The sequence below is a fragment of the Physella acuta genome, unplaced genomic scaffold (genome assembly GCF_028476545.2).
Source record: "Physella acuta isolate Inbredline_101_S28 unplaced genomic scaffold, ASM2847654v3 ptg000541l, whole genome shotgun sequence".
NCBI lineage: Eukaryota > Metazoa > Mollusca > Gastropoda > Physidae > Physella > Physella acuta.
Genome location: NW_026732060.1, coordinates 95795 through 108552, shown reverse-complemented (window position 1 = coordinate 108552; position 12758 = coordinate 95795). Strand labels below are relative to the sequence as shown.

Below are 12758 nucleotides of genomic sequence, written 5' to 3'. Positions count from 1 at the left end.
AACAAACATTTAGGTTTTGTGGACTTATTCAACGTATGTATATGTGACATCACAATAGATTAAAACGATACGAATGTTAGAATATTTGAATGGAAACTTTTATTTTATAAATATACTAAAACATCGATCCATCGATATGGCTTTAGGGGTGAACGACGACATTTTTCTTGTTGGGGGCGTGAAGGTGCTCCAGGTCAGTGAAGAGAATTGACCAGTACCTGTGGAAAAAGACCCGGAGATTATGTCAATGGATGTAGGGAATATTATATAAATATGATATTAAAAAATTTAATTGAAGCTGTATACTAGAAGCACCTGATCGCAAATACGCTATTAGCTGTGGTCTGATTTGAAACTTTTGGATATATAACTGACCGCTCATTGCCAATGAACCCGGTGATTAAAAACAAAAGAAAAAAGTGTCCGTAAAGGCAAAAGTGTAGTCTAAACTTTTTAATAAGCAATAAAATATATAAAAGGAAATGTCTAAATTTAGTATTGTTAGAAAAATATTACCTGACGTATTCGTAATGGCTAACAAATCCGTTGGCATCACTGTCCATCAGTTTGTGGAAGTTTTCGAAGTCGTGAAGGTCAAGCTGGTCATCGCCGTCCACGTCGTAGATGTCGTAGAGGGCGTGGGAGAGGGGGTGGAGCTCGGGCTGGTGGGCGTCCACGTAGCTGGTGTACTCTTGTCTGCTGACGCGGCCGTTATGGTTGACGTCATAGCCCTGGGTTTACAAAAGTTTCCATCAAAATGTTTTTTTAATATGAATAATTAGTAAAGTATTTTTTTTGCAATTAGTTTTCGATAGGCTTTTACCTAATAAAATTTGTTAACTTGAAAAATGTAACTATTTATTTTTTTTTTTAATTTCGATTAAAATCTGTTACAACGATGTGTTTCTTTGCCAATGTTGGTTCTCAGGGATAAAAAAATAATGGAAAAATACGTGGAATTAAATACTTAGAAGAAGAAAAAAAAATTATATAACAATAAATATAAAATATAAGAACATAATAATTTAACTATAAATAATAACAGTGTGAGACTTTGTCTATTTGTATGCTAGAATATATATTTAGCAAAGAGGACTGTAGTCGTATCTAATTTCCCCTGTACTTAAAGAACACATCAAAGTTGATTGATCCTACTCTGTTACTTTATTTACAATACACATACTAATACATAATTATTAACTTCCCGATTCACCCCCACCCCTAAAGTCTTAACTATTATGTCATTCTATACTCATACTCCCACTACACATATTCTATCAAGCAAATAAACAATGACGAGAACTCTCGAACCAAATCGTCTACTGTCGTAACAAAAATTAATTCTAAAACGTTTTTGTAATTTACTGGACGACCCAGTTTCCAGTTCGGAAACGGTCTATCGTCTGCATTGTACAACACAAACTAATATACACACCCATTATAGTTTTTTAACCACAAATGAATCCCTGTTTGTTTCTGTCACAAACTCCCAACAAATTCACGCCCGATCCCTTTGGGACATACATTTATGACGTCCATATGGTCAGGGCTAACTTTAGAACTATGATGAGAACTGTGGCTTGGGTCTAGTTTGATATTTTGATAAACGTTAGTCATTCCTAGGTTTTGAACTCTGGTTTCTCTTCACATCGAGTAAATATTTCGCCTTTTACTAAAGATTTCCATCCAAAGATTACTTATCGCTATGGACTATGCAGCCATCACCAAATCCAACAATGGGGTTGCGTCCACCCTTGTTCCCTCTAAGCCGAGAGACCCGGAGAGGAGCCACCCGGACTTCGGTTCGGGTCGCTTAATGAAATACTTGGACCCACCCTTTTCAGATACAGCGAAGTCAACCGATCAATCAACCACCCTCACAATTGAATTGCCTGCAGAAGAAAGTCCTGATCTTTTCTCTACTCAACCAACTTCAAATACAGCCACGCAGGTGGTCATTCAAGCTAATGGTCATGTCAATCTACGTGGACACATCAGCCGCCAACTCATCAGCCCACACCAAATTTTGCTAATGAACTACATCAGCTCACACCAAATTTTGCTAATGAACTACGGAGACACACTGTTCTTTTCGTCCGAAAGCTTCAATGTGGCTGAACTGGACAACACAACCAAACAGTACGGACCCTACTAACTACACATTACGATCTACCATTAGGACAAAATCAACGGTATAATAAGATGGGTTCCCCCGGCACTCAAAGATGATACCCTGCTCAAAGCACTAACAAGATTCAGTAAAACAGAACCATCAGTCAACAAAAACCCACTCACCAACAACCGAAGCTTTACCATCTTCACAGATAACCCATCAACCATCCCTCACTGTATCAAGTTCAACTACATAAACAAAGCGATTAACATTCTCATAGCCATCCCAGGAAGAAAACAAGCATGCCAAACATGCGCATCCACACAACACTGGACAAATAAGGGTCATCAAACAAATCAAAAGTCGCCACGACAGGAAACGAATCACTGCCAAGAAGGAAACCTCTCAACAACACAGGATACATGACTACCCGTACGTCAGCAACCGAGGGACCAACAACCAATCTCACTGACGATTGCAGCAGAGCAACCAGGCGGATCATCCACACCGCAGAAAAAAACAGAATCCCCAAAATCGGCAAACCAACAAGCAACTCCAACCACGACTGCAGAAAGCCACCAACGAGGGAATCAACATCAAAGACACTGCAACAAGAAGCTCAAACTCAGAAACAGAAATAAACACCACCTCATCAATAAAAAAGAAAAAATAAGCACAGCCCCACAGAACAAGGGAAAACAACCAAAGAACAAAAATACTCGGATTTAATTCACGATCGCACGATATGTAAATTCTGCCCAAACGAGTTCAAAACAGTCAAGGAAGCGGAAAGTCAAGAAAACACAGCACACACAAAATTTAAACAGTGCAACTTCTGCAACGACAAAAATGTTCACACTAACATAACCAGGCACTACTATAAAGTTCACAACGCCGTTGTGACGTATGCCTCCCAAAAGACGGCATTCAGGTGCACGCAATAAATCACCATATCAAATCCATACCCATGGAGGAGAGTAAGGGAATGGACACTTAATCGATTGCTACTAAACCTCATTTTAGACGTTTTGTATAAGTTACATAATAGGGAAACACAGAAACGACAAGTATGTTGTAATTGGTATAAACATGTATAGAATGTAGACGTTTTGTATAAGTTACATTATGGTTTTTATCTGTATAAACATGTATAAAATTTTTAAAAAGAGTAAAAAAAGGTTATAAAAAACTCTATTAAAAAAATGGAAATAAATTCTCACTCTGAAAGCCGTGTCAATCTCCTGTATGGTGATCTGTCCGTTCATGTCGGTGTCCACGTTCAGGAACATGGCTGTAGCCGTCAGGTTGTATGGCTTTAGGTCAATTTGAGCCAGAGCCATGGCTGGCAGTACAATCAGAAGGGCGTAGAGAAGTGACATTTTTAGCTGATGAATAAATAGAAATACAATCAGAAGGTGTAGAGAAGTGACATTTTTCGCTGATGAAGAAATAAACTGTAAAATCAGAAGGGTGTAGAGAAGTGACATTTTTAGCTGATTAATAAAAACGATAAATTTAGAAAATTATTTTAAATAGGGAACCTTTGTTTAAAACAAATATTCTTAATCATAATGTTAACACAGTTGGGTTTAAGTATATTATTTTCTACGTATACAAAGTTTTTTTTTGTGTATGACTACATCAGTTTATGCTGTTTTTTTCTCTTTGTACCCTGCTTTTTTTCTAGGGTTATAATTTATTGATTAACGTCATAATGAAACAATTTATAAATTCCTAGTTCTTTATTCTTAAAAAGCACAATTATTTATGAACAGCCTATCGACTGTCAATGATTAAAATCTAATGCCAAAGCTTTAGTATATTGCATTGTAATTTTAAATCACAAAAATCCAGTATTTCTGGGTTTTAGTTCTTTTTACCTACTTCCAACAAAATCTTTCTGTTTTCTCAACCTTATTATATTAGCAATCTTAATGTTATTTGTTGTTTGCAAAATTTGTCAATATTCCGAGGAACATTTTTAATAGTGTATTTGTATATTATTATACATTTTGAATCTTTCCATTGCAGGATGTTTTAATCTAATAAGACACTTCTGTGTTAGTACAATACCTTTTTCCAAAGAATCTTCAAAATGAAAGTCATATAAATTTAACACACAAAAAAGCAATAAAAACAATCAGAATGTTAAATTGTAAACCGTTAAATGTCGCTTACCTCTGTATAATGCAAAACCTTAGACTAAAATTAAACTTAATTTACACCTATAATTTATTGATTTCAACTTACTTATTTATGCGTTACAAGTTTCCTTAAACTAAAAGGTTAAAGGCAGTTGTTTATCTTTTTATAACACCTTCAATCGTGATTAGACTCTCTTTTTAAATCTTTAAACCACTGGTAATACGTTTTATTTTTAATTCTACAGATAAATAAAAGAGATTTTTTCCATGAGAAATCTGTGCTATGACCGTTTGTTCACACAAACTAAAAGAAATATTTGAAAGTTCAGACAAAATTTGATAGAAATATTTGATAGTTCAGATAAACACTAACAGAAATATTTGACAGTTCAGACAAACTGCGATAGAAATATTGAACAATTCATACACGCTAAAATACATATTTGATAGTTCAGATAAAAAGCTAACAGAATTATTTGACAGCTTCGTCACACTATCAGAAATATTTGACAGTACAGACACACTGTGATAGAAATATTTGACAATTCAGATACATGCGAACAGAAATATTTGATAGTTCACATACAAAGAAATACAGAAATATTTGACAGATCAGATAAACATTAACATATATATTTTACAGTTCAGATATACACTAACAAAAATATTTTGCAGTTCAGATAAACACTAATAGAAATATTTGACACGAACCGACCCGCGGCGCAGCATACGCCGCTTTTTGTTTTATTTCCTACTTTTCAGTAAGTCATCATTTGTGAATTCGACATTTTTTATTTCGAATAGTAAACATTCTACATTACCCACAGCTCACTTGACTGTTGGGTTTTGGTGTGATTGCGATATGGTCTGTTGCGCATGCCTGGAGAGTGTGGGAGAGAGCGGGAGGAGGGTTAGATAGTCGGCTTGCGTCATGGGGGTGTACACGTAGAGACTTATATATATCGATAGATTTCAGAGACACTAACAGGAATATTTGACAGTTCAGAAACACATTGTGACGGAAAATTTAAACTATGAGAGTTAAGAAGAATTTAAATAGAAAAATGTGATGCACCGTACGAAATATTTTAATTAAAATGTGATGAAACAGTTAAGACACATTCTAATTTTTTTTTAAACAGTACGATTGAGACACTTTTAATTTAGATAAACGTGTGGATGAAATTAACACACAATCTACTAGAAAATATGAGGAGGCATTCAAAAAATGGCTTTCGTAGAAATATATGAAAACTAATATGCACGGATTTTTAAAAAATTTATAAATAATGTGAAGTTACAGTTAAAACAAATTATCTAACATACATATGTGACGATACTGTTAAAACACACAATGTAACAGTAATATGTGATGTTACAGTTAAAACACACAATCTAACAGATTATTTGATGTTACAGTTAAACGCAGCCTAATTTTTTTTTTAAATGTCAATGGGAAAAAATGACATACACTAAATGAACCAGGTTCCCTATTTAATTTAAGATTTGAAGTAAAATCTCCAATACTGAATACAAGCTCTTTCATAATGTTGAAATTGTTACGTGAAAAATGCATAAAAAACGTTTTAATAACAAGCTTTTATGTAATAATGCACCTTAACTGTAACTCTATTTCTTACTTTAACTCAACTCTAATCCTAACCATAAACCCAAGCTGAAGTCTAACTTTTACCCTAACGGTTACCCATAACCCCAGTCCAAACATTAACTTTATCATATCACTAAGCGCATTGCTATCCTTATATCTCAAGAGTTTCTTTCACCTCCTCCCACCCCGTAAATTTAAAGCCCCCCCCCCCCCCCCCTCTCCACTGTATATATTTTTCTACTCATATTTTTTTTTTCTCTGCTCATATTTTTTTATCCATTTCCCTATCCTTATTCAAATTAGTTATTGACCCGTCGATGGAGATAAAGAGTCCTACAGCAGATTTAAGGCGTTAGAGGGTTAATTTACAGGAGTATTTGACAGCACGCGGAGGTAATTGATCTAGAGATAATGAAAGGGAGACGACCGAGTTAAAACAATTTTCCGACTTCTATTGAAATCGGAGCTAATCTATATATTTTTTCCTGTGATATTGATTTTAAAATTACTAACTTAATAAATTCATAATGGCTGAAGATTTGGTTGTCGTCGCTGTCCATCAAGGCGAAGAAGTTGTCAAAGTCGTGGTGGTCAAGCTGGTCATCGCTGACCTACTTGGTGACGTCGCAGAGGGCGTGGGAGAGAGAATGTAAGGCCGGGTTGGCGTTGTCGATGTAATGGTGTATTCTAGCCTGCTGACTCGGCCGTGTCGTAAAACTGTAACAATAAATCATGTGATGTGTTACTGATAAAGTATTTCAAACTAGGAAATAGTTTTAATAATTTTAATAAATTTTAATGTGAAATGTTTGCGTTAGTGTTTGCGTTTTCGTTTGTATTTTGTTTTGTGTCTGTGTTTGCGTTTTTTTTTGCGTTTGCATTTCCATTTGTGTTTGCGTTTATGTTTGCGTTTGTGATTACATTTGAGTTTGCGTTTGCGTTTTTATGTGTTTATGTTTGTGTTTGTTTTTGCAGTGTGTTTGAGTTGTGTTTGTGTTTTCTTTTGTGTTTGTGTTTAGTTTTGTTCTGTTCCATAGTTGATTCATTTAAAAAAGATTCACCGTAGAGGAGCACTGGTATGCAGCTAGTTTATATATAATATGTTACTAAAGGATGTTATTGTTCCCCCATGATATAGAGATAAGCTCTAGGAGTGTTTTACACTGAAGTTGTAGTTTTCGATTGCTTATTGTAGCCAAAGTTACCTACTGAGTACTCACTGCTCACCGGTCAACTTGACCAACCACTCACCACAAAACTCTGATTCAGTTCCCTGAGTTCAATAAACCCGTCCGGGTTGCCGTCGACGGCCGCGAACATGACGGACGCCGTGGTGTTGTACGGCCTGAGGACTGACAACCGAAAGGCCAAGACCATCAGGAATACGAAGATGAATAGCACAGCGGACATCCTTTTAAAAACAATGTTTATAAAAACAAGACCAACAATGTTTTTTAACGCGTTTCCTGTAAAGTTAAAAAAATTATTTATACTTTTATCTATGTGGTCAGTTCAGACATCTCTCTGGAGAGGAGCACGCCCACATACCCCGGTCCGCCCTTTCCAACTACCCCTGTCGAGACGAAATCGAAAATTCGTATGGAAAATGTAAACTCTAGCTATAGTTTTTCCCACTACCCCAACCTCCAAAGAAAAATATCTGAAAGAAAAATTATAAAACGCTTAAATTATTATTGCATTAGCCGTTATAAAAGCATTTAAAATCGTCTGGTGTTATTTGAGATTTCTTTTAGTTTGTGATTTGAACCGTAGAGCTACAGGATAAAGTAATGAGTTTTACACTGCCACCACCATTACCCAGTGCATTTAAAAATATTGTAATTTGTTTTATTTAAATGGTGTTTACTTTTTTTAACATTAAAAACATATTATATTCTGCTAGAAAATAACATCTGACGCAATATTAGCTAAGTACTTTTGTAAATTTTAATAATCTCCACAGCCTTGTAGAAATATGACAATGAGATTGAAATAGGATCGTATGTAGACCTACCAAACAACTCTCAGCAGTAATAAAGTAAGGATTCGTGGAGTTTAAAGAGTAAAATAGTTTTTCTATGTTAGAAATAAGAAATGGATGGCGCTTAACGCAGATGACAGATTCGTAGTTAGAATTTTAAGACTGCACTCAAATTATTTTCTTTATTTTGTTTTACTTACATGAGAACCAACAGATTGGAGATTGTGCCAAATCTTTACAACGGAAACATCTTATCTCTAGTGGCCCATTTCAGGTTGTTGTTTTTTTAAATATCTATGTCTGAAGTTTTGAAAACTCTTAGTAAATTAAACTTCCACCTATTGATCTAAGTGCTAATGAATCACCCACAGAGTTACGAATAAAACTATCATTTTTAAAATCCTGATGTATGCTCTTATCTGAAAGCGCGTGAAAAACAACCCGTTGGTTAGAACTTTCCGTTTCTGAGTGGTCTTTGGTCAAATTTGAGTGTATGGGGGAATTGGAAAATATATACTCTTCTTATACAATTTTTTTCACACTTTTTTAAATGAATTATTCACATTATTCTTAATTATTTCTAACATGTTTCTTAATAATTTTTTTCACACCTTTCCTATTGAGTTTTTCACACTTTTCTTAATGACTTTTTCACATTATTCTTAATGATTTTTTCACATATTTCTTAATGATTCTTTTTAAAAATTATTTGTTTATACTTTTAATTGATTTACTCACAATTTTCTTATTGTGGATTTAAACAGATATTCGGTTTGATCGATTTTCTACATACGCAAAAACAAACACGCATATATATATATATATATATATATATATATATATATATATATATATATATATATACATATATATATATATATATATATACATATATATATATATATATATATATATATTCGGAAAAAAAGTGTTTTAAAAAAGGACAGAAACTTCTTAAGAGGTGTAAAATCGTGATTTTCTTTTTTTTCAAAAATCTTTGTCACCTGTAATTACATGATTCCTTATCAGGTGAGACGAGAGAAACCTAATCTTTTACTAATTGGCAATAAAGACGGGAGTTTTTGACTTTTTAAAACTAGATTAGGCTGTGGCAACACTGTCTTATGTGATATTTCACACGTATCCCCCACCCTCTTATTTGGATATTTGTTAGTAAGTTAATTGATTATTTGGGTATTTGCTAGTAAGTTAATTAATTATTTAGGTCTTTTCTAGCTAGTAAGTTAATTAATTATGTGGGTATTTGTTAGTTTACCAATTGATATTTGTATCGGGATTTATTGAACTGCTCTGGATTAAGATTGCTATCCACTTTATAATTTGTCTCTGAATTATCCCAATTTCTAAATATTCTAATCAACTGAAAATTCAAAACCTAAGAATAAAATAGCTACAACAAATGGACAAAAACATCTAATTTAAAATATGTTCCATAACAGAAAGTCACTACATCGCTACACTTTTTCATTTTGTCACCAAACATTTAGTCCTTGGAGAATTATTCTACCTATGTATATGACACATCACAATAAACTATAACGATACGAATGTTAGAATATTTGAAGGGAAACGTTTATTTTATAAATATACTAAAACATCGATCTATCGATATGGCTTTATGGGTGAACGACGACATTCTTCTAGTTGGGGGCGTGAAGGTGCTCCAGCTCAGTTAAGAGAATTGTCCAGTACCTGTGGAACAAACGTTCAAATTGTTGTATGGAACGATATAATTCATAGTTTTAAAAAAATAGCTTTATCACAGGTATGGGATGACATGGTTGAGCGGTTGAGCGCACGACTTTGAACCCGAGTCTTAGTTTGGCAGTGCGATGCGTAGGTTTACCCCACCCCTCATTAGAAATCATGGGTGGGGGGAGGTTCAGAAAAAAATTTTAAATGTACTTAGGCATATATATATTTTTTATATCAAAGGAAACGTCTCAGTTTAACACTGCCAGAAATATATTACCTGACGAATTCGAAATGGCTAACGATTCCGCTTCCATCACCATCCATCAGTTTGTGGAAGTTTTCGAAGTCGTGAAGGTCAAGCTGGTCATCGCTGTCCACATCGTAGATGTCGTAGAGGGCGTGGGAGAGGGGGTGGAGCTCGGGCTGGTGGGCGTCCACGTAGCTGGTGTACTCTTGTCTGCTGACTCGGCCGTTATGGTTAGCGTCATAGCCCTGGGTTTATAATAGTTTTCATCAGGGTCGTGTGTAGAAGAAATATGATTTGTAATATGTAAGTGTTAGGGTTATATAGTGGTGTATTATTATATATTTCAAGAAAATCATTTATTTTCTACTTTTTCGTGCAGTATTACATAAAAGCTTGTTATTAAAACGCTTTCTATGAATGTGTTTACAACTTTTATTTAACTTGCTTCCCGGTCCTGTCCTATCTGTCGTCATGGATTGAAACGTTCTTGCGAAATTTTGGGCATTTCTAACTTACAGATTCGTTTCAAAGTTGGCACGTGGGTCAAGACTTGAAGACAATGCAACATGATTTAAGTGTATGACTAATTAACTTTTTATGAATTAGGTAATATTTTATTTTTATTAGTAGGCAATCTCATCCAACTATTCCGCACTCTTATACGCGCGTTATCATGTTCATTAGGTACGCAATAGCTTTTAGTCATGCAGCTCTAATGTAAATAAAAATTTTAAAGTACTAAAAACTTGCATGAAAAACGTTTTAATAACAAACTTTTATTGTAATAATGCAATAACAAGGAAAAAATAAATTATTTATTTTCTTTAAATTTATTAAACTAAACTACTATTTAAATAACTATATAGAAACGTTTTAGTATTTAAAAATTGATTAAAAATCATGTCTATACACCTAGTATCCATCCACCGTACTGTTATTTAAGAATATTCGACAAAGTTTAGGGGAGATCACTCCCGCTGTATTTAACTGGGGCTTGGATGTGTTTTGACATTTTAAAAAACGTGAAAAAGCATTAGTTTTTTTTAGATTTTTAACTCGATTAAAAAAACTGAACATAAATTCTCACCCTGAAAGACGCGTCAATCTCCTGTAATGTGATCTCCCCGTTCTGGTTCGTGTCAATGTTCAAGAAAAGGGCTGTGGCTGTCAGGTTGTATGGCTTCAGGTCGACTTGAGCCAGAGCCATGGCTGGCAGTACAATCAGGAGGGCGTAGAGAAGCGACATTTTTAGCTGATGAATAAAACAGACATACAATCAGAATGGCGTAGAGAAGCGACATTTTTAGCTGATGAATAAATAGACAGTACAATCACAAGGCATAAAGAAGCGACATTGTTCAGCAACTCAATAGACAGTAAAACCACAAGGCATAGAGAAGCGACATCTTTTTCAGCTGCTAAAAATAGACAGTACTATAAGAAGTGCGATGAGAAGCGATATTTTTGCTGCTAAATTACAACATTAGATTTTGAAAATTATTTTAAATGCGAAAACTTTTTCTAAAACAAATAGTCTTATCTAATAACGAATGTCAACACGGTTTATGTTCAGTATATTTTATTTTGTATATAATAAATTTATTTCTGTATAACTACATCAGTTTGTGTTGTTTTTTTCTATTTACTTTCATTTTTTTGTGTAATGTTATAATTTCTTGAATAACGTCGTTAGTTTATTGCCTTGTCTGTAATCGTAAATGTCATAGTATTTTCTTGATTTTAGTGTATTTTTACCTACTGTTAACAACACCTTCATGTTCTGTCTCCTCAACCTTACCATAGTAGCATATTTAATCTTTTTTTTATCCCTAGGAAATTTATTAAGAACATTATTTATTTGAATACTTAAAATCTTGCCATTGCAGGATGTTTTACCAAACACTTCTATGTCAATGGCATACCTAGATTCAGCAAAAACTTACAAATAACAGTCACATTAAAGGGAAAAGGACATAATCAGAATGATAAATTGTAAACCAATAAATATCGCTTACCTCTGTATAAAGTAAAAACCTTAGACTAGAATTAAACTAAATTTACACCTATCATTTATTGTTTTTAACTTACTTGTTTATGTGTTACAAGTTCAGTAAACTAAAGATTAAAAGCTGCTTTTTATCTTTTTATAACACCTTAGATCGTGATTAGATTATCTTTTTTTTAAATCTTGAAACAACTGACAATATTAACAAGTTTTTTTTTAATTCTGCAGATAAATATCAGTCAATTAGTTCATCAGAAAACTGTGGGCGTATGTTCACACATTAACAGAAATATTTGACAATTCTGTCACATATTTTGACAGAAAAGGTAAAATGTCAGTTTAGAAGCATTTAACCAGCATGATTTGACGTAACAGCTAAGACATATCTTAATATAAAATAAAATATGTAACTAAATCGTTACGACACATTCTAATTGAAAAATGTATCGACACGATTAAGACACATTTTATTTAGAAATACGAGCGGGTGCAGTTAAGACACATTATATAATAGAAAATATTGACGAATCATTTAAGACACGTATGTTAATATGAATAAAAGACAGTTTAGATACACGCATTAATTTTTTTTTAATTACAAAATATTACAGAAATATGTGACGTTACAGTTAAAAAACACACACAATGTAACTGGAATATGTGACGTTAACCTTTAAAACACATAATCTAACATGAATTTAAGACGTTAGTGTTAAAGCGCATCCTAATTTTAAATTTATCCCCTAGCAGTAAAGACATACACTAAATGAACCAGATGCCCCACTTCATTTATAATTTGAAGTAGTATCTACAAGCTCTTTCAAAATATTGAAATTTAAACGAAATAGGTATTAACGAATGCAGATCGATTGTTGAAGAAAAAAAATATTTCTGTTCCGTTTTATCTATTGCCTTAGCCACCATAGGGTGTCGTTCGATTTAC

The 12758-nt window shown here is 33.7% G+C and overlaps 1 protein-coding gene across 4 annotated transcripts; it reads right to left on the bottom strand.

The window, feature by feature from the left end:
• Window positions 1-76: 76 nt before the first annotated feature.
• On the bottom strand, window positions 77-11991 carry LOC131945947 (uncharacterized). Of its 4 annotated transcripts, none has more exons than XM_059306582.1 (4): window positions 11899-11991; window positions 10898-11062; window positions 9841-10055; window positions 77-218 (listed from the first exon to the last, which is right to left on the bottom strand). In XM_059306582.1, exons 2-4 carry the CDS (start codon window positions 11054-11056, stop codon window positions 143-145), a joined length of 450 nt encoding a protein of 149 aa, XP_059162565.1. In that variant the 5' UTR covers window positions 11057-11062; window positions 11899-11991; the 3' UTR covers window positions 77-142. The 4 variants fall into 4 exon arrangements, with proteins under 4 accessions (XP_059162565.1, XP_059162563.1, XP_059162564.1 ...); XM_059306580.1 differs by lacking the exon at window positions 9841-10055 and adding an exon at window positions 517-731; XM_059306581.1 differs by lacking the exons at window positions 9841-10055; window positions 10898-11062 and adding exons at window positions 517-731; window positions 3334-3498 and having other exon boundaries at window positions 11899-11912.
• Window positions 11992-12758: the final 767 nt, after the last annotated feature.